Here is a 21709-nt window from a genome sequence, read left to right as displayed (position 1 = left end):
AGGAGAGTTATCAGTTGGCCTAATTGATGTAGTCATCACAATTGAGAACTACAGTGCATCCCCTTTGTCTGCTGGTTTGATCACTATTTAGTGGTTGGCTTTTAGGGACAATACAGCTATCCTCTCCACAGTGGAGAGACTGTGGTGGACATGATGTTTGTTAAGGATGTCACAGCTGATTTTTTTTTCTGAAGTAATCAATGTAATGGTCAAGTATGTGGATGTTGTTGTTTTTTTGTTTTTGTTTTATTTTGCATTCTTCTGCAGCATGAGGAATGGATCACTGGCTGGTTTGAACTAGAGTAAATGGTAGATTTTCCAAATTGAAATCTTTAAATCAAGATTTGAGGACTTCAGTAACTCAGCCAGAGCTTATGGGCCTGTTGCAGGAATAGGTGAGTCAGGTTCTGGGGCCTGCGATGTGCAGGTGGTCAGATTAGATGATCATGATGGTCCCTTCTGGCCTTAAAGTCTATGAATCTAAGATATTACCTCATCCACTTTATCTCTCTAAAGATTTTTTTCTGACTTCAGTTTATATGTTTCTCTCTTTTTGGAGAAACATAAAAAACTTACTTTTTTTAAATTAAGCAGATTTAAATTAACTGTATCAGTTCTTCTACTAAGAATTGGAAGAGTTCCATTTTAACCATCTCACTTGGAACACAACAGACATTTGCTGCAAGTTAAGGACCAAATTCTGCTGACTTAACAACGGGTCAATTTTTTAAAGATAGGAATTATTTATTTTTTAAACAACTAATATTGTAGGCTTCAGGAAACATGACAATTTAGGGTTTATAAAGCACCATGTCTATTTACTGTGCTCTATTAAGTATTTTAAAAATAGCTTAACTTCCACTATTCAGAAATTCAACACCACACAGGTATGTACTGCTAACTTTTTCTTTCTTTAGAGACAACTGTGCACATGTACTACATATACTGCAACTACACATGTAATATTGTAGCTTAACAAGCCTTTGTCATCATTATGAACTAACCACTGCATACTTCTTCAAATCATTTTGCTGAACTACTACTGCTAAAAATCAGACATTTAAATACTTTTTCACCTTTAAGCTGCATAGACACTTTGGCCAGCAGTTGAGAGCTGAGCAATACTATGACTACAGTGAGCAACAGCACATTTAGCTGAGTGGTGTCAGGTTCTTCATGGCTTTATATTAGCTAAGCACAGCTTGCAAAGCATGAACACTAACTGTTCAAAATGTAAGAACAGGCAAACACCCAGTAACAGAGCAAAGCCCAGGTTAGAGATCGCACATAAAGAAAGTTTATCAGAAAGATTCAAGGTGCCCACAGCTAAGAGTTTTATGCTCTGAAAACGTGAAACAGACACCACAGCTACTCTACTTTACTGGTCCATGTTCATTTTATCTTGCCACGGGACTTCCTTTCTACTGTCTTCTTTGGCTGGAACAAAAGAAACCAATTTTGGTTTTTAAATAAAAAAATATTTTTAATTTGAACTGATGGGGCAAGTCGAAAGGTTTAATTTCACATGCAATAAATTCTTCTGTGCATTTTCCTGAAATTCTTTTAACATATCAAGAATAATTTAAAAAGTTATCCTTAAGAAAAATAGTTTGTTCCTATATTTTTGGATATTGAATTACAAAATGTGCCTATCCTTTTATCCTGAGAGTATGACACTGAAAGCATGAGCAAAGTTTCTGAAACACTGGTTACAAACATCACACTAACCTTCCCAATGACCGTAAGAGGTAAGCAAGTACAGTAAAAGCTTTTTTATCTGGAATGTTGAGGGGGTGCCAGTAAGTGAAAAATTCTAGTTAACTAAGAGGGAAGGAGTTTGGGTGCAGGAGGGGGTGTGGAGCTGGAGTTGGGGCACAGGAAAGGGTACGGGATTGCTGTATCCGGGTGGCACTCACCTCGGGCGGCTCCCCAGAAGCATTGACGTGTCCCTGCTGCTCCTAGCTGGAGGCACAACTAGGCAGCTCTGCATGCTGCCTCCGCCCGCAGGCACCACCCCCACAGCTCCCATTGGCCATGGTTCCCGGCCAATGGGAGCTGCAGAGCCAGTGCTCAGGGCAGGGACAACGCACAGAGCTGCCTAGCCGTGCTTCTGCCTAGGAGCGGCAAGGACATGTCGCTGCTTCGGGGAGCCACACACACCCAGGTAGGGAGCCTGACAGCCATTGACAGTGCATGAACCATTGGCTGGGGGAGACTAGCCCCTAGCCTGCTCCTTCTGCCCGAGGCCTTCTGCACCCCCCCTGCAAGAACCTAGGGTCCATCCCCCCCTGCAGCCGCTGGCCCCCACCCCAGGGTAGCACCTCTGGCCCCGGAGCGCCAGTGCTGCGGCCGCAGCCCTGGAGCGCTGGGAGGGCAGGCGCCACGGCCCCAGCCCCCCACCCAGGCCTGGAGGGCAGGTGCCACCACACAGGGGCACTGAAGCCGCAGAGTGGGAAGCAGTGGGACTGAGGATGGGGCATGGGTGGGGCCATGCCTGTCTGTTTGGGGAGGCACAGCCTCCCCCAGCCTATGATACCTGCCACCCATGCTGCCGGCCCCGCGCAAACTGAACTATAAACTGGACTTTCAATAAAGATCGTGAATGCCGGTTCATAGAGCTTTTCAGTTGGAAAAGTGCCGGATAGCTCAGCTTTTCTTGTATATTATTAAAGGATAAGAAAACTGAGTAAGAGAGCAAAGTGACTATTTCCTGACTACCAGCGCCCCGATACTCTACAGGGTGACAATACTCCCTCTAGAGCACTGGCTCCCAAGCTTTTTACTAAGGTCACCCACCAACTCCATTTTGTCTATTTTTCTGACCCTCCCAGGGTACAAATGGGGGATCCCCAAAATCACAGACCAGCATCCTCCTCCTTGCACTGCAAAGGGGACACTGACAGCCTGCAGCAGCTCCCTACAACCTGGCACCACAACCTTAATCCTGGCCCAGGGCAGAAGGGAAGTCCAGGTGGAGGGGGCTGGAGAGCAAACCTGCTCCACACTCACCCCACAGTGGCAGCTCCTGTCACATGAGGCTGGGCCCAGCTCCCCATTCTGGCCATTGCGACCAAGCACGCAGGGGCGCAGCACCACTCAGGTTTGACTCAGCCACCCCTTCACCATGACTGGGCCAAATAGCCATGGTGCTGCAACCCCATGAGCCCTTCTGTCACGGTCGGGCCAACCCTGCGTGGCACTGTGACCCTGTGCGCCAGACTGCGACACCCAGAGCAAGGTCCAGCCAGGTGGGACAGGAGCCACTGCTACAGGGTGAGTGCATGGCAAGTTTGCTCTCCAACCCCCTCCTCCTAGCACCGGACCTGCGACCCATCTAGAACCTGCGCATGGCCCAATGGTGGGTCGCAACTCACCACTTGGGAAACACTGGTCGAATGAAATGAAATTTCAGAAGCACATTGGGCCGAACCATTGTCCTGTGTGCACTCAAACTTTTTTAAATCGCCACTTCTGACAGACATTAATACATATTATTTTATGGCATTAGTGTGAAGAAGGGGGAAAAGATGAAGTGTTTTAGTGAGTTACCTAATCACCTGGTCCTCCCCAAATATGCAATTCTCTATGGCTCCCAGGTTCTTAGAACCACCATTTTTGCAGTAATGCTAACCTCAAGAAATCAAAAATCATGACTCACACCCCTAAAAATCAAGAGATTTTTATAGAAAAAATTATATTGTGTTTTTTCAGTCCGTCTTGATGTTTGAACTCCACTTACCCATCCCCAATGCATGGGGGTGTGACAATTAATGTTGCCCATTCTGCCAAATGTATTTGCCCCTGCTGCAGGAGCTCAAACATGCCTGCCCCCACCCCAGCAATTAATCCTGTCCCCCAGCCCTACCACAAGTTTGCCCCCCCAGCACCCACCCTATCAGTTCAGCCCCCTTCATTCAGTTCAGACACCCACCCCATCAGTCTCCACCTCGCTCAGTTCAGCCCCACTGTCCTCATTAATTCATCTCCCACCCCTCCACAGCGATTCCTCTCCCTGTTTCTATAGGGCAGAATCACATTAATGTTAGAATAATACAAAAGTTAAATTGAAAAAGATCTAACTAATTTTTCCACGAATAAGCCCTAAGATAATAATGACAAGCAATTCCAGCCTTTGGTATCTCAAGCCCTTTGTACATAGATACATCACCAGACGTGCTACCAATTACAGGGGTCCTACCCTATAACCCAGGGGTGGCCAAACTGAGCCCGAGAAGGAGCCAGAATTTAACAGTGTACATTGCCAAAGAGCCACAGTAATATATCATCAGCCCCCCATCAGCTCCCCCACTCCGCTTCCAGAGCCCTCCCACCCACCGGCAGCCCCCCCGATCAGCGCCTCCCCCTCCCTCCCCACACCTCCCGATCAGCTGTTTCGTGGCATGCAGGAGGCTTGGGGGGGGGGGGGGAGGGAAGAAGCGAGGACACTGCAGGCTCAGGGGATGGGGCGGGAAGGGGTGGAGTGGGAGAAGGCCTGTGACAGAGCCAGGGGTTGAGCAGTGAGCACTCCCGGCACATTGGAAAGTTGGCCCCAGAGTCGGTGCCTATACAAGGAGCCACATATTAACTTCTGAAGAGGCTCCGGAGCCACAGGTTGGCCACCCCTGCTATAGCCTTTCCTCATGCAACTGTGATTGGGAATTTTCCCTAGGTCAGGACTGAGCCCATAATTTGTATGCATTCCTACAAACAACAACATGATCCATTTTTGTTTTCAATCCAACCTTGTAAAATTCTCACTCATCAGGGACAGTGTTTTGTTTTCTTTTGGGTTTGCTTTGGTTTTGGTTTTGTAAAACAAGCAACTAAAATATCATTAATATGTTTACTATCTTCATGGTAAAAGTGAGTGAGCATGTTTTGCTCCTGGGTGAGAATCTGCATGACGCTTTTTCAATGCCAGATTAATGGAACAGAATGAGGCACACTTAGATGCAATCTTCTTCTCTTTTTTGTCATTAGATTCACCATATTAAAAGCAAAGAAAAAATGTGGTTGATAATTTTATAACATGTACGTTTATTGTACAACAATTCCTCAATGTAGATTAATCAGCTGAAAAATATATCTGTTTGAGAGTCTATTTACATTTCTTAATTCTTTAAAACTTGTTTGTAGTCACAAGACATCTACATATTAATCTAATGGAATTCTGAGAATTAAGTCCTACCCTCTCTTTGATTAAAGTAAAGGTCATTAAATTGTTAGCAGAAGACCAGCAACAAAACCCAGAATTTGAGATGCCGCACATAGAAATGGAAAACCTTTGTTGGGTTTATATTGATACCAGACCTAGATCAAGCACTCTCTTGGCAATTTATGTCTGAAGGACCTCAAGTCTGTTATTGAAACGATGAGGAAATACCTTCTCTAGTTATTACTGCTCACATAGCCCTATTCTAATTTCTTCAATACCCTCTAGGACAGGACTGTGCCATGTATAAGCATCACATTATTAGCACATAATTATATTACTATAGAATAGAATACACTTGACTACTTTGGGAGGATAATCCTCCCTATCTATCTATAAATAAATAAATGTAATTGCATTACAAGGTCAGCAAAACTCCCTGAACTAGTTAGCTGATGAGAATATTATATCTTAATGTACCCAATTAGAATTATAATTAAAGTTGTGAAGTATATTAACTAGTTCAATGTTCTTAGTAAATGATGAGATAACTTATCTTTACTGCCCAGGACTGAACTGCTTTACTGAAGTGTGGCAAAACACTCTGGAGATAGCCTCGCTATCTGCCCTGTACTTGATTTAGAACCTTTCAGAACAAGGCAACAGATAGCAAATTACGTTTCTTTACTACCAACAATAATATGCAACATTCCATTTAGAGGTATTTAGAATGAAACTTGGCCTGAATGGCAAAGTTCAGATCTGAAGTTTCCCAAGGTTCCAGGAATGTTTGGATCTGTCACTTTGTCTTGGACTCCTCTCTAGTTTGGATGTAGCGTGCTACATTCCATACCAGAGATGCAAACAGGCTCAGGAATAGTGTGGGGACGCTAGGACTCTCTAGGACCGTGCAGGAGAAGAGCAATGAAGATCTCGAGCTCTGTGGGAAAGCTGGCAGGCACACCGTTTTCTATCGCCCACTAGCAAACAAGACATCAAGTAGAAAAAGTAGGCATGGAACTAATATTAAAAATAGGATACAAGAAGGCCCCAGCATGTAGAGGGGAAAAAAATCAAATTATTCTAGACAGTGGGACAAACCATATACAATGCCCAGTTTATGGCACATATTTCATTAATCCAGATGAGGAAGTTCTCTAAAGTTCTGTAAACTCAGATATTTAAGCATTCCTTCAGAGAGAAATGAAGCACTATATGGCTTCACAAATCTGACCATTCTTACTATCAGCTTCTGTCATGGAAGGCCTACCTATTCATAGGAGGACATATTACCTATGACTCAACCATATATAATCACATTGAAATGCAAAAATCAATTCTCTATAAAGGGATTGTTAATAAAGTTGTGTATCACATCTCTCTCGCATTCACACACTTTCTCCATATCGCTTCATCAGAGAGAAAGAAAACAATCCAATACTGTACCTGTGGCATTTCTTTAAGAAAATCAGGAAGCTGAAATTCACCTTTATAAACCTGGGGGAAAAAAAACATAATAAAATTTTAAGCAGATGCTATCATTATGTTATGTTCAAACTGCTAACTAAAAGATAGGTTAGTCTGGGTCATCTGGAACTAGTCATGCTAATCAGACATGCCCGGAGGATTGATTTAAATCAACGATTTTAATCAAGATTTAAAATGAGCAAACAGGAAACCTTGATTTAAATAATTTACTGTAATCATGTTTTGCATGTGTACTTTTTAGTTATTTTCCTAAAAAAAAGTTGAGTCCCATGGGTTGGTAACCACTAAAACATGTTGATTTGCAACTAAATATAGACTTTACACTAAATTTAGGCTTCTTTTAAGAACTAGTAGAGTCATTCTCAGAACTAGTTTTTATTCATAGATTGGAAAAGGAAAACAAGCTTTCCTGCTTTTTCAACTCCCAAATGATTTGTTAACTTTGAATGTAGTAGTCATTGAATCAAACTAGTTGAATAAACTGAAATGAAGAAAATATTCTCTCTGCACCTCCAGAAGAGGCTACTCCTGAATAATTGGCTTAGTACTTCAGTAAGCTCTGATTCCAGATGCTTAGTCACAAAGTTCAAACATGTACTTATTAATATTATATTTGATATTTAAATAATTTTAATAGATTATAGTAAATTTAAGCCTTAACATAGATTGTCAAATTCAAATTTAATTTTAAATATGTTTATTTCAAAAAATAAAAATTTAAACTTTTGAAAATCTGATTTAAATAAAAAAAATGATTGTATTTTATCTTTTAAATAATTGATTTTTATCCATCAGGTTGTGGCACTTCTTATTTTAGAAATTCTCATTTTAATTCATGAATGAGAATGTGTTAGTCTGATCCAGTTCTACACCTTTACACACATTCTCCAGCTTATAACTCCATGATGCCTACAAAAAGCCTGAGAATAGTTAAGCTGCTGATGTGCTGAGACCACTGCCTATCATGCTGACAAATATTGTAGCTTTTTCTTATGCTCCCCAATCTGTCCGTACCCAAATGTTATTTCTCGTCTTACACTTGGCCTGGAAGCTTTTTGGGGCATGGGCCGTCTTTTTGTGTTCCGTTTGTACGGTGCCTAGCACAATGGCAGCCTAGTCCATGACTAGAGCCCAGAGGCACTATGGTAATACAAACAATAACGTCACATACTGACTGATTGTTCTGTTCGAGTGAGAAGTAAATGGCATTTAATACAATTTTTATTTAAGAAACATGCACTAGGTTAATACATGGCAAAAAACTTATAATTTACCCTACATCTGAAGTTTTCTCAGGGTACAAATTATGCTTGACGTAAGTCCGAAATACCTTACTCATTATATATTAACTTAGCTATATACCAATATAAAACTGTCTTTTTTAAATCTGTCTTTCCTTACTATGTGGTGCCATGCAAAAATCTCTCCAAAATTAAAACCAATTACTAATTACAGAGTTAAAAAATAAAAGAGGAATTAAGTACAATTTGCAGTAGGTTATCCTGACATGGCTAATATTGAATAGAAGGATCTTGCATCTACAGAATTGACAGTTTGTCTGGTCTGAATGGGAGTCTAAACTAGATAAAGTCTGCAATATCTTACACTGATTTTGAGCTCATATTAGGAGCAGAACGGTCTCTGAAATAATTACTATGTCAGTACACTGCAGTGGCCTTGTCGCTGAAGCTGAGTCAGCTCAGAGTTTCCTGTCTGCAAAATAATTCACCCCAAATATGACTGCAACATTAAACAATACGATTCATTTTGACTAGACTAAGCAAGCTGGGAGCTTTCACTACTCTATTTCCATAACTAGACTGGTTAAACACATGCAATGACCCAGACTTTACTAAAAAAAATAACCAGGGAGCAAGGAATCATCTATATAAGTTGCAAAACCTTAAAAGTTATCTCAAAAGGAGTGGACAAAGATAGAAGAACAATGGTAATCCACAATGATAGGCACAGCTCTCATTCACATTCTTGAAGCCATTCCCACAATAACCATAGCTTCCCACAATAACGTTAATGAAAGCTTCATTGGTCAAAAATTCAGTGTGTGGTCAATGAAATCCAAATTTATTGTAAACGTCTGAGTTCAGCAGACTACTGCAGATTTTTATCTTTTAGTTAAGCCGTTAAAATGAAGCTCATCTCTCTAGACAGCAGCTAAGAAGTGATGCAACAATGTTGTCACATTAATGCTACAAACAATTTATTCACCTATCCACAACATGAAACCATTTTGGCTAATTTCATATCCATGAAAGAAATTGAACTGCCTCAGAAGCATTAGGCTATGAAGTTCCATATTAACGTGATTTTTTAGTAGAAGAAAACATAGCTCATGAAAACAATATAGAGATGTGTTACATCAGTCAAAATTAGCAAAAAGGGGAAAAGACTAATAGCCACGAAAGTCACAATGATCAGCTCAGTTATTTCCAAAATGCCCAAACACTAATTAACTCAGTGTACTGAGCTTCTGTGAGGTAGTAAATATTCCAACCTGCAGGTTAAAAAGTCGATCTAGTCCAAGCACCACTATGTTACTCAATATTTGTTTAGTGAAAAGGAGCCCATTTAAACAGGATTAATAATAGTGTTGGGTCAGGATTTTAATGCAGATATAATTCTCTCCCTGTTATATTTTGCAATGTTTTATTTGGTCAGTTCAGTGTACAATGTTAAAAATTTGACAAAATAAAATTCTCATGCAACAGAGATACAGCAACAGGCACCTGGAAGACAGCTGTGCAATTATTCACATGCTACCAAAGACAAATCCTTCTTAGATAGTATTTTAATATTATGGTAGAGTCAAAGGTGCAACAAAGCCTCTAGTCACACAGCATTATCAATTTTCCATAAGCATAATTTGGCACAGCAGATCAGATTACTGCAGATAAAAGTGATACTGTAATTTGCTACATGCTTCATTTTTGTAATGTAGATACTGAAGAAAAACTACTTTTGGTTCAGACAGACATTTTAAATATTCATAACCTAGGAGATTCTTTGCTCCCATCTGTCATGAACAGTCAGTTTCCTATCATGTGAATTCTTATCCACAAAGCAGATAATCTAAACCAATATGCTCATGTGATGTTACATAAAAAGCACCAATACTGCAACATTGTCCAAAAATAATGCAAGAGGAGATTTGATTAGGAGTTTTTAAAGATTAGGAATTTGGGAGGGTTTTTACATATTAGGCTGTTTCATACTAATGTATGCATTCTACAAGCGAGACAGCCAATAAAACAGGATGTACCTTGTATTTCAACATTTGCAGCTCTAGTTCCTTTTAGGCACTACCAGTTCAAGATCTAAACAACACTTGTAAGTATTAATTAAAAAAAAAGTTAGTTTATGCAGAACCTGTTGCCCTGAACAAAGTTACCTTCTTAAGTCAGGAAACCTATCTAGATACCATTTTCTAACCCCCCCCCCCCCCCGAGGTTTGTTAAAGATCTTCAAAATATGGACATCTATTATAAACTTGTTCTATTTTTTCATACAAATCACCCCTCACCTCCTCTAACCTCTCCCAAGGAGATGGTAGAAAACATGCAATCCTCAAGGAACTGGAGAGTTGCCTGAATAGGATTCTACTTAAACAGTGTGCAAAATATAAAAGCACACACTGGCTACTGGGTGGGGTTTTACAACAGTATATCTGAATTTCATACAATTTGGCTTTTTTTTTTTTAAGAAGAGCCAGAAGTAAACTACATGCAGTATTTGGAAGCAGGATGGAACTCTAACATTAATGGTTTCCTTGTAAAGTTCTTAAAAAGGTTTATTGAAAAAAAGCTTGAAAGGAAAAATGAGATATTGCTTTCTGAGGTTGCTGACCTGTTAGTTAACTACTCATCATGGTGAGGAGAGGTGGGGGTTAAGCTTTTCTAGAAGCATCAGATTTATGCACCAATTTTTCTTAGATATCAAAATGGTTGAGATTCTCTATTCCATTCTAGGAGAGGTTAACAGGGCCAGATGACATTCACCCAACACAGTTACAGGATTGTGCAGCCATAGTTAGCCCTGTAAACCCCAATATAGGGCCATTCTGGCTTGTGCTGCAAACCAGATGCAGACCTGAGGAAGATGCCATAACTTAGAATGGCTGCCAAGATGCTAAGTTACACAGGTGCCATTTTGGCTCCCAGAGAAGCCCAGAAAAATCAGAGGGCTATAAACAATCTTTGACTCTCACCCTCAGCTGCACCTTGTGTACTGCACCTCCAGAGAGTTCTACAAGAGTCTTGGCCAGAATGTGCAACATATAGCATCTTTCTTCTTTATAATTTCTCTGTTTCTTATATGGCAGCATACGGCACCATCAGTAATTTTTACGGAAGCAGACATAATTAAATGAGCTGTAGTTGTAGCGAAATAATGTATTTAATTTAATAATTTGTATAAAAACATTATTTCCCCTGCCACTGCTGGAGCAGCTCTGAAGCAAACCGCTCAGGCGGCCCTGCAGCCAGCCACACTGGCTGCTGCTGGAGCAGCTCCAGGGCCAACCGCACCAGCTGCTACTCGGGTGTCCCTGGGCAGCTGGCCAGTGCATCTGAGTTGAGAGCACTGTCCAGAGCGGTCACAATGGAGCACTCTGGGATAGCTCCCAGAGGCCAACACCATCCAATTGCGACAACACTACCCCAATTTGACCCGGCAAGTTCGATTTCACCGCTAATCCCCTCATCGGGGGAGGAGTACAGAAATCGATTTTAAGAGCCCTTTAAGTAAAAAAAAAAAAAGGGGCTTCATCGTGTGGATGGGTGCAGGGTTAAATTGATGTAACGCTGCTAAATTTGACCTAAACTCGTAGTGTAGACCAGGGCTAAGTCCTAGAGGTTGGTCTAGGCAGGTCTACCCCCAGTTATTGGTGATATGGTGGGAGCCCTGTAATTCCACAATGGAACCAGTTAAACGCCTGGTGTGAGAGAGCAGGACATGGGCATGTAGTGCCCTTCCCCAGTAGTAACAAAGTTGTAGCCTGCCTCCTAAATCCATCCCGTGTGTCTGTGGTTCATTCCCCCTTGTGTCTTGATCAAGACCCTGTATAATGGCAATCTACTAAGCAAGGAGATTTGGGAACTGCTCCTTCAAATGCCAGTCAAAACCACTTCTTCAGCCATGTGGGGACATTAGAGAAGGCGAAGACATTAGAGAAGGGTGTCATGTTTTACTTTAAATGGAATCATTTCATTTTCTTAAATTAAATCTGTTCCTATGCCAATATTTTAACTGTGTGATCACAGTCACTGTTAAGATTTCCAAGCAACTAATATTCAGCGGAATATTAAAGAAGTTAAGAAGAGGAGAATTGGCACCTGATATTTTCAGAAATAAAAAAGTTTCAGAAATATACTGAATCTTGCATTTTGAGATGGATTGTTTTCTGGATAAAAATCTCCATAATAAAATCCACAAGCTGGGGCTGTTCCTACAGCAATTTCAGAAAACAATTGTTCCAATACAAAATAGCATGGCAGCAATTTACATGTACAAGAAAATCGATTTTGTTTCATTTTATTTTATAAACTACTGCAAATTCCATTGTAGAATTTGTCTCGTAAAGCATACCTATAACAAAGCCTTTTAACCTTTTTTAAAATCAGGCGTTTACAAATATTTTAAGAAACTATTTTAGATAAGCAAAAAAATATATATATCACACTGCAGACTGCAAGTAGGAACTAAAGAGAGCAAACTCATTTAATATAGGTCACTGAACAGTCACCAGATGGCGACTTATAGTAATTAAACTTATACTCCAGTGGTGAATAGCTCAATATCCTATTATTAATCAGGGTTAATTTCTCTTTTCCAAACCATACAGACATTCCTGTGGAGAGAATGGAGGCAGTGGCATATCTACATCTAAAAAGCTCAAAGAAGAAAGTTAACAACAAACAAACAAACTATACCAAAGGAGTCACAGGAGATTTGCAGGTTCTCTTCAAGGAAACCCTTCTCTCATGGGTGACCACTTAGAACAGTGTTTTTCAAACCGTGGGTCGTGGCCGAGTACTGGGTCACAGCATGTAAGGCACTGGGTCGCCTTGCTCTGGTCAGCACCACCGACCGGGACGTTAAAAGTCCCGTCAGGGGTGCTGCCCAACTAAGGCAGGCTAGTGCCTACCTTTTCTGACACTGTGCTGCACCCTGGATGCGGCCAGCAGCGGGTCCGGCTTCTAGGCAGGGGGCCAAGGGGCTCCACGCACTGTCCCCGTCCCGAGCACTGGCTCCACACCGGTGCCTGTGGGTGAGAGTCACGCTTCTGCCTAGGAGCCGGACCTGTTGCTGGCCACTTCCGGGACGCAGCATGCTCTGCGGTGCCAGGACAGGCGGGAAGCCAGCCTCTGCACTCCGGCTGCGCTGCTGCCAGAGGTAAGTCTGCACCCCAACCCCTGGCCCAGCTCTGAGCCCCCTCAATTCTGGAACCCCTTCCTGCACCCCAAACCCCTCATCCCCAGCCCCACCCCAGAGCCTGCACCCCAAGCCCAGAGCCCTGACCCCCTCCCGCACTCCAACCCCCTGCCCCAGCCTAAAGCCCCCTCCCACACCCTGAACCCCTCATTCCCAGCCCCACCCGCAGCCCTCACTTCCAACCCCAACCCTCTGCCCCAGCCCTGGGCCCCTCCCACACCCCAAACCTCTTATCCCCAGCTCCATTGAGTCGCGGGCATCAACTATTTTCTCTAACTGGGTCCCCAGAAAAAAGTTTGAAAACCACTGACTTGGTTCTTGTATTCTAAGATGGAATTTTGTTTTTGTTTTTTTTTTCAGTTTAAAAGTTAGAGCAAAGAAAACAAGCCAAAATACACACAGCGAAATGCTTCTGTGGCCACCAACACCATCCATTCGCAGCTTAGCTATAGCACAATCATGGCCTTGATTCTGGTCTGTTCCACAGCTACATCTCATTGCTGCATACCTTACACAAAGATACACTACATCTTTTACAAGACAGAGCTGCTCTACCACACTGGTGTCAGATGCACTATTTATAATACTTTGGGATCATTAGTGCAGAACATTGTCCTTATTTTGTATTTAAAAGGCAAACACACAATCTCTAATATAGTGTCTCTCAGTTGATAACACTAGCATAACATTGAGGAAATGTCTTCAAGAGCCAAGCTGGGGATAAGCTGTGTCTTTGAAACAGAAGGGTTGATAAACCTCAATTTCTTTCTCCAGCTATTATGACCAGTCAACAGAATTTTCTGTGACATGACAGAGAAAAATATAGCTTGCAGAAAGTATTATAAGGCCCACCAGTAAGTAGCCAGGCAGAACCCCCACGCTTTTTCCTCTAAGCATATGTACGTTTTCTTCTCACAATCTCTTTATGGTGAACATCGGAACCTTTAGGAATCGTCAAAAGAAATGACTGGAATATGTAATACTGTGTCCACAAATTCATTCAATGTGGAGTGTGTGCCAAAGAAAAACTGGAGTAATACACTACAGATGTGAGAGGAAACTGCACAGCCAGTCATAATACAAGGATAAGCCAATTTCAGCTGGGCATAAGTCAAAATCTAATAGTCACAAGGAATCCTCCAGTTTTTGCTATATTCTATTCAACTCTTAACAGATGCCTCTGTGAAGTTCACTATTCTGACTGAACTACAGACACATCCGATATTCTTAAAATATAATGAAGTGATTCTAATACCTTATATTCTTCACTTAGTAAATGGGCTACTAGACTGTAGCATTTCAGAAAACACCAATTATTAATATTTTGTATACACATATGAACTCAATTACAAAAGATTCCTTTGTGCATGAGGATATGGAATCTGTTTACCTCTTCTAGAAAAAGCCACTGTACGTTTAACTATAAATATATCAAACTTGAGTCACTGCTAAGTGATCCTTGAAGTAAAGTGGATGAGCACAACAAGAATACCAAAAGATTTGCTTATATTATAAAAAACTAATAAAGCGCAAAATTCTACATAAATGCACAGAAAGCTAGCGTTGACATCAACAGGTGCCATGTATGCATCAAGGGACAGACATATTTTTATTTATTTGTCCCTCTGTATGCATTGATCTATATCCAACACTATTCAGATTCTAGTGGCACACATCTTCCACCTCCGTAACTCAATGCCCTGAATAAGAATGGATGTCTTACATGCATCCACACAGTACAGGAGAAGCATGCAAGGCCCAACATGAAATTAATGAAGCAATTAGTCCATAATGAAAAACAGTTGCTTGCAAGATCAATAATTTATTATTAGCAGAAATATCTTTTTAAGGTACAGATTATAACTTGTGAAATGTTATTCAAATGAGCGGTACATTGCTAGCAATGGCAAATTATAAACCACTGAAAAACTGCTATGCAAGATTTTTACTTCTCCAAAGGCAACTTTAAAAAAAAACTACCTTGCTTTTAAGATTTGTAAAAGTTAATTACTCTTATTTCTTCCCTGTAGATGTGATATGTTTGTAGCCTTGTCCGTCCTAGTAACTGCTCCTTCACATAATTTTTTTTTCTTAGCATGTGCTAATAATCTATTTCTTTCAATGATGTAGGTCTGAGAGAAAGGCATCCCAAATTATTGAAGAGCTGATAATCATCCTCAATTTTTTCATCTTCATTTCTAAACTCCTTATACAAATATGAATCATTCACATCCAGCTCACCAATACCTACAACTGAATCCTCTGTCTTCACCATATCCTATTTACTTGCTGGGAATGTTAACATTCATTTCCTATGTCGCTCTTTGGATGCTTTCCCAACAACTGGAATAGATTGCCATTGAGGTTATGCTGCCAGATACTGTAGGACAAAAAGTTCTTGCTGTTGAAATGAAGCCTCTCTCAGGTTTCTCTTAACCTTACCTAGTGAATAAATAACTTTTCACAAGTTATAATCTGTTCCATTCAGCAATATGGACAAATGGGTTTTAGATATCAAAAGACGAGTAGGCATTACTATTCATGAAGACAAAAGCCCTCAGTCACCAATGCAGAAACCCAATCAAACAGAAGAAGTCACTGAGGCAGCAAAGCCAGCCTCTACTAACAACATAAGTTATCACAAGCATGAAGTAGAGAGGTAATTATACTTATTACAAGCAGCTGTAATTATTTTTCAGCAGGTACCTCCAGGGATAAGCAGTACTACTTAATTTAACTACTCACATTCCAACAGAATCAAAATAATAAGGCAAACTTAAAATCCCAGTGTTCGGGTTAATCAGCATCAGATTCTGTTGCATCTTTTGTTTATTCTTCAAAGAACAGCAAAGCATATGATAACCTGACATTTCAGTCATCCTGGGACTTTTTCCAGAGCTTGCTTTTTAAATCCACCCCAGGTATTTTGCATAGGATATCTGTAGCACTCTACTCCTGCCAAACCAGGGGCAAAAGACTGAGCTCAAAACTCAAATTTGGCAACCAGGCCAGCCAGCTTTAAAGATTACTGTCCTTAAGGTTAGGGAAACTAGTTTTAAGTCTGGTTACTTACACAAAGGAAATGAGCTAAAGCCTGAAAGTTAAACCCTATGCATGACAGAATAGAAAAAATGAGCTGCCAAACTACAGTAAAGGCTTTTTAAAAAAAAAATCTAATCTTGAAGCAATCGTGAACAAAATTGATTTACAAACTATAATAATGTCACAACCTATCAGTACTTGATAGACTTTTCTTAGGTGATAAAGATAAAGAAAGTCTATTTACTTAAAACGGGGTACCAGTCTTCCAAATAATTGCTTTTTACTGAAGGGTGGGGGGGGGTGCCTTTCACACCAAAATCACTAAGCCCTTGTCTAAATAAGACACAGAGTTGGGTTAACACTATTCTAGCAAGAACCATAATTCATTATACAGCTACTATCATGAATTTCTTGGCTGATGTAGCCAAGTCTTAAAAGTAATCCCCACAGGCCACATTGCATACTATTTCTAACAAACAGTATTTCATGTTAATTTCATACTAAACAACAGAACAAGTAGTGTATATTAAGATATTTAGAGTGTGTTTATGGAATATTTTCTAGATCACCAAATATTACACAATTTTATTGTTATTTATGATTTACTCTTGAGAAAGCCAGGAAGAAATTTTCCTTCAATATGATATTACTGAAACCATTACCATCTAATCTATGTATAAATTCAAAAATACCACTTATTCAGATCAGGTTTATAGACTATGCCTCACTTATTTTATAAAGGAAAAAGGTTCTTCCTATCAGTTTGGAGTCTGTACAAACAATCCACACTGATTACCTAAATATTTACATGTAAATGCCTTTTCATCTTTAACAAAATACATTGTTTCACAAATTTTCACAGTACTCAAACATCTTCCTGCTTTCCCCTAAGCTCCGAATTTGAGGAATAGAGTCTTCTGACCTGCAAATTTGTAACTGGCTTACTTTTATGCCATTTTTACATTTTTTAGACATGCATACATATATTCTATATATGGAATATATATCAGTATTCTAATATATGTTACACTTTGCAGTTAAATTGCTTAAAAATAAAGTGACGAGCCTTAGGGAAACCACGAGGCAGGCCAGAAAGGCAAAGAAGGAAATGTGAGATAGCCAATATATATGACAGAGCACGAAGGATTAGTCTTCTAATTATACTAATTTAATTTTCTGCTAAAATGCACATAAATTAAAGAGGTGGTCATTTAATTTCAGTGTTCTAGTAATACAAATAGTCCATTCTAGCTCTGCTCTTGGAATTGAATTTACTTACTGTCTTATTAGGCTTCAGTTTAGGAGGGATTATTCCTTACAATAAACATTTAAATTTAATATGCAAATAAAACCACAAGTACTATTCAGCACTGGTAGCTGTACCCCTGGTGTAGTGAACAACTATATTTATGGGAAGTTCGTGATTTGTTGCTTTATAAGTAGGACCCTGACAAATTTACAGTCCATTTTGGTCAATTTCATGGTCATAGGATTTTAAAAATCATCAATTTCACAATTTCAGCTATTTAAATTTGAGCTGAGGAAGTGTTGTTCTAAGTCAGCTATAAAAATGTTGGCATACTGTGGGGCCACGCAGGTACCCATAGCAGTCCTACTGACTTGAAGGTATAAATTGTCTCCAAATCTGAACAGTCTTTATGCATAAGAATAAATGGACACAAATCTGACATCAGGAATCATAACATTCAAAAACCAGTAGGAGAGCACTTCAATCTCCCTGGTCACTCACTAACAGACCTAAAAGTGGCAATTCTTTAACAACAAAAAAAACTTCAAAAACAGACTCCAACATGAAACTGAAGAACTGGAATTAATTTGCAAACTGGACACCATCAGATTAGGCCTGAATAAAGACTGGGAGTGGCTGGGTCATTACAAAACCTAAACCTAATTTCCCCAATACTAATTTCCCCCTACTATTACTCACAACTTCCTGTGAACTGTCTGAAATGGGCCACTCTCATTACCATTTCAGAAGTTATTTTTCCTCCCTTGGTATCCTGCTGTTAATTGAATTATCTCATTAGACTGACATCACACTTGGTAAGGCAACTCACATCTTTTCATGTATTTATACCTGCTCCTGTATTTTCCACTCCATGCATCTGATGAAGTGGGTTCTAGTCCACAAAGGCTTATGCCCAAATAAATTTGTTAGTCTCTAAGGTGCCACAAGGACTCTTCATTGTTTTTGCTGAAGAGAAGATTCCCAAATGATGATGTAGAAGATGAGTTGAAATTACATGAGGAAAATGTGAAACCAAACACAGGAATCAAAGTTATAAAGAGGACTGAAATCAATTGTTCTCCACATGCACTGAAGATAGGACAAGAAGTAATGGGCTTAATCTGCAGCAAGAGAGATTTAGGATAGCTACTAGGAAAAACCTTTCTATCTGTAATTAAGCTCTGGAAGAGGCTTTCAAGGGAGGTTGTGGAATCCCATCATTGGAGGTTTTTAAGAACAGGTTGGATGAATACCCATCAGGAATGGTCTAGGTTTACTTGGTCCTGCCTCAGTGCTGTGACCTGGACTTGATGACCTCTTGAAAGACCTACATTTCTATGATTCTTAATGTTGTAAACAGGACTCTGCTCAACCACTGAATTAACTGGGAATCTACTGTTACATTAGGGAAGTCCAAAGCCTCTCTTAAAGTGTTTCCCCACAGCCCCACTCCTTGCCAGTCAGATCAAACTGGAGCGAGAGGGAAAAGTTGGCTAATAGTTCTGTGGAAAAACAGCCCTCAGAGAGAGAGAGAGAGCCTAAGGAAATCCCTGCCACTGAGCTTGGAGAGTCTCGGGAGCATCTTCATTTTGCATTTCATCCCACAAAACTATAAAGTGCCAACAGGAGAAAGGAGAAAAGAAACTTCTCTCCTGCCTCAGTCTTGGAAAATGCAAAAGAAAACAAGATACAAAGCAACTCCAAGCTTGACAGAGCATTCCCATGATACAGAAACAAATGGTTAATGAAGAACAAGAGTTTACAAAAAAACCTCTGTAATTTGAGCTTTAAAGAGGAGCTAGAAATATTTATATCCATGAATATTTGTATCTGAGCAACCTGAAGCAAGAATATTTCATTCTCCTGCTTTGCAGATGAGTCCCTGAGGAGCTCAGAAAGGATTTTCCTCCTTCTCTTAAGTATACTCAGTTAGCTAGGTGCATCATGGGAGGCCGGAGAGTGATTTACCTTCTCTAAAACCATTGGGAGGCAGAAGCAATGGTCTGATCTGCAATGGTAAATCTTATAGTCTTATACACTTTCCTATAATACTCAGCATTGAAGCTCTTTAGCAGTTCCTTGCATGCCAGTATGTTGGAGGTAGCAATGAAGGGGGTCATTTTCAAAGGCATAAGGGGCTGTTAGGCACCCAAGTCACATTAAAAGTCAATGGGAGTTGGAGGCCTAACTGTTCATAGTGCCTATGACAATCTCCACCAAAAGCTCTTTTAAAGGTTGCCATTATGAAAACGGTAAACTACTGTTTTATAGTCCACATTAAAACAAAAACACCTCAACATTTCTTTCATAATGAAAGATGCGCTTTTAGCCAACTAGATTTCATATAGAAAAATACCTTACCCTTCGTGTGTTTTCAAGAACTTTTTGATCTGGCTTTCCATAATTTGGTGGATTGGCATATGGATCATAGCCAAGTTTCGCTAACATTGGTGCAATCACTGGCATGTCTTGTAGAACATCTGATGGTATTTTCCCAACCCATTTGGACAAAGCTTCTACGTTGACTGGTTTGATTACTTGATCTGTAGATCTTTCAACTCTGCAAAAAGAAAAAGAAGTAGTTACTATTTTTCACCCAACAGTTTTTATTGTGTAACTGGCATTAAGATCTTTTGGTCTTTTTGTAATTGCATGTTTACATAAAGCTGTTGGGAGATAAGGCATTGCTCCATACATACACAGGGACAGCAAGAAAACAGGAAAACATCGGGGCTTGTTGTTTGTTTTTTTTTCTCCTGGAACATAAGTAGGACTCAGGACTTTTTTGTTTTTTGTTGTTGTTTTTTTAAATCTGGTGTTACCCGCCCTTTTCTATGGTCACTTCTTCCTTGGATAAGAACATGTACAACTCAGCTTTTTATTACAGGTTTAGAAAAACTGACACACTATGTGCTAATAAAATGCTGACTCCCAGCTATTTAATATATGGTCTGCAGCACAGACTGAATAGTTCTAGATTCTCCCATGAAGTAAAATACTTTGATTCATTTTCCAAACTTTCTTTCCAATTAGAAAAGTACACAGCTCCTTAGATGTTAGTATTCATCTTTTTTCTGTGAAAACAGGTTAAAATCAAAACCTTTGCAGAAAAAGTCCCTCGGGGGATATTTAACTCCTGTACCATAAGTAATACCACATGGTCTGTCATCATACATCTGCAATTCCAACTGAATAGCTAAACATGTATGGGAACTATTGCTAAATACACAGCTGTCATGTCTGCCTACAGTCAGTGCACTACCTGTACCTAACTTACTGATGTAAAGCATTTTAAGCACAAAAGGCTCTACTTAGGCTCTAATACCTAGTTCTTGTTACAGAAGTTTTCTTCAGTAGATCTCAAAGCACTTTACAAAGACAGTAATCATTATCATCCTCCCCACTTTACAGGTAGGGAAACTGAGGCACAAAGAGGCAAAGTGATTTGCCCATGATCACTGCACAGGCCATAAAACCAAGTTCTAGTCTACATTTAAATACCAAAACACAAGAACAGTAGCCAAACTCTTGCTCTATTAAAAAGACCCCTCCCTACCAGAACAAACAGGAAACAATGCAAGTTAATGAAGCATGGAGATTCCAGGTAAGACTCAGCAATTGGTAACTGACTCAGAATTAAGATACCAGATATCTCCTGAGAAAAATAAACAGCAATTTAGTGGAACAGTCCCTGTAGTTTCAAGCTAGGGGGTCAAAAGTGCCATATCTTCATTGATTTCAGTCACTTTACAACTGGGGTAGGCAACCTATGGCATGGGTGCCGAAGGCGGCACACGAGCTGATTTTCAGTGGCACTCACACTGCCTGGGTCCTGGCCACTGGTCTGCAGGGGCTCTGCATTTTAATTTAATTTTAAATGAAGCTTCTTAAACATTTTAAAAACCTTATTTACTTTACATACAATAGTTTAGTTCTATATTATAGACTTAGAAAAAGAGACCTTCTAAAAACATTAATATGTATTACTGGCACGCGAAACCTTAAATCAGAGTGAATAAATGAAGACTCGGCACATCACTTCTGAAAGGTTGCCGACCCCTGCTTTACAACAATAATGAGCTTATCTAATTAACCTGATAATTGTGAGAAGAGACTGAATGGTTTTTGCCTCATAGGTAATGATTATAATTACTGATTCATAAGCAGCTAGTTGACTTTGAGGATGTCTGGTTTAGAGAAGTATTCTATTAAAATTCCCAATTTTCTGGAGTCCAAGGTCAAAGTTTTCAAAAGCACATGCCTAAAAAATGAGACAACTAAATTCATACTTAAGCACCCAAATACGTAGTTTGATTTTCAGTGATGCTGAA

The 21709-nt window shown here is 40.0% G+C and overlaps 1 protein-coding gene across 11 annotated transcripts in view; it reads right to left on the bottom strand.

Moving 5' to 3' along the window:
- Positions 1–21709, bottom strand: part of TPST1 (tyrosylprotein sulfotransferase 1) — an 85051-nt gene that overhangs the window by 3373 nt on the left and 59969 nt on the right. For 4 of the 11 annotated variants that reach the window (XR_006574382.1, XR_006574383.1, XR_006574386.1 and 1 more), the window contains 3 exons: positions 19740–19938; positions 6599–6649; positions 1362–1437 (listed from right to left, as the gene is read on the bottom strand). Coding sequence is in view for 2 of the 11 variants with exons in the window: in XM_044993849.1 (XP_044849784.1) it covers positions 6599–6649; positions 19740–19938 (250 nt within the window). In the remaining 9 variants the exon portion in view is untranslated. The remainder of the gene's footprint in view (positions 1–1361; positions 1438–6598; positions 6650–19739; positions 19939–21709) is intronic. The other 7 variants (XR_006574387.1, XR_006574381.1, XR_006574388.1 and 4 more) reach the window with 4 other exon arrangements.

Source organism: Mauremys mutica, chromosome 19 (genome assembly GCF_020497125.1).
Source record: "Mauremys mutica isolate MM-2020 ecotype Southern chromosome 19, ASM2049712v1, whole genome shotgun sequence".
Classification (NCBI taxonomy): domain Eukaryota; kingdom Metazoa; phylum Chordata; order Testudines; family Geoemydidae; genus Mauremys; species Mauremys mutica.
This window is presented reverse-complemented; position numbering and strand designations above follow the sequence as displayed.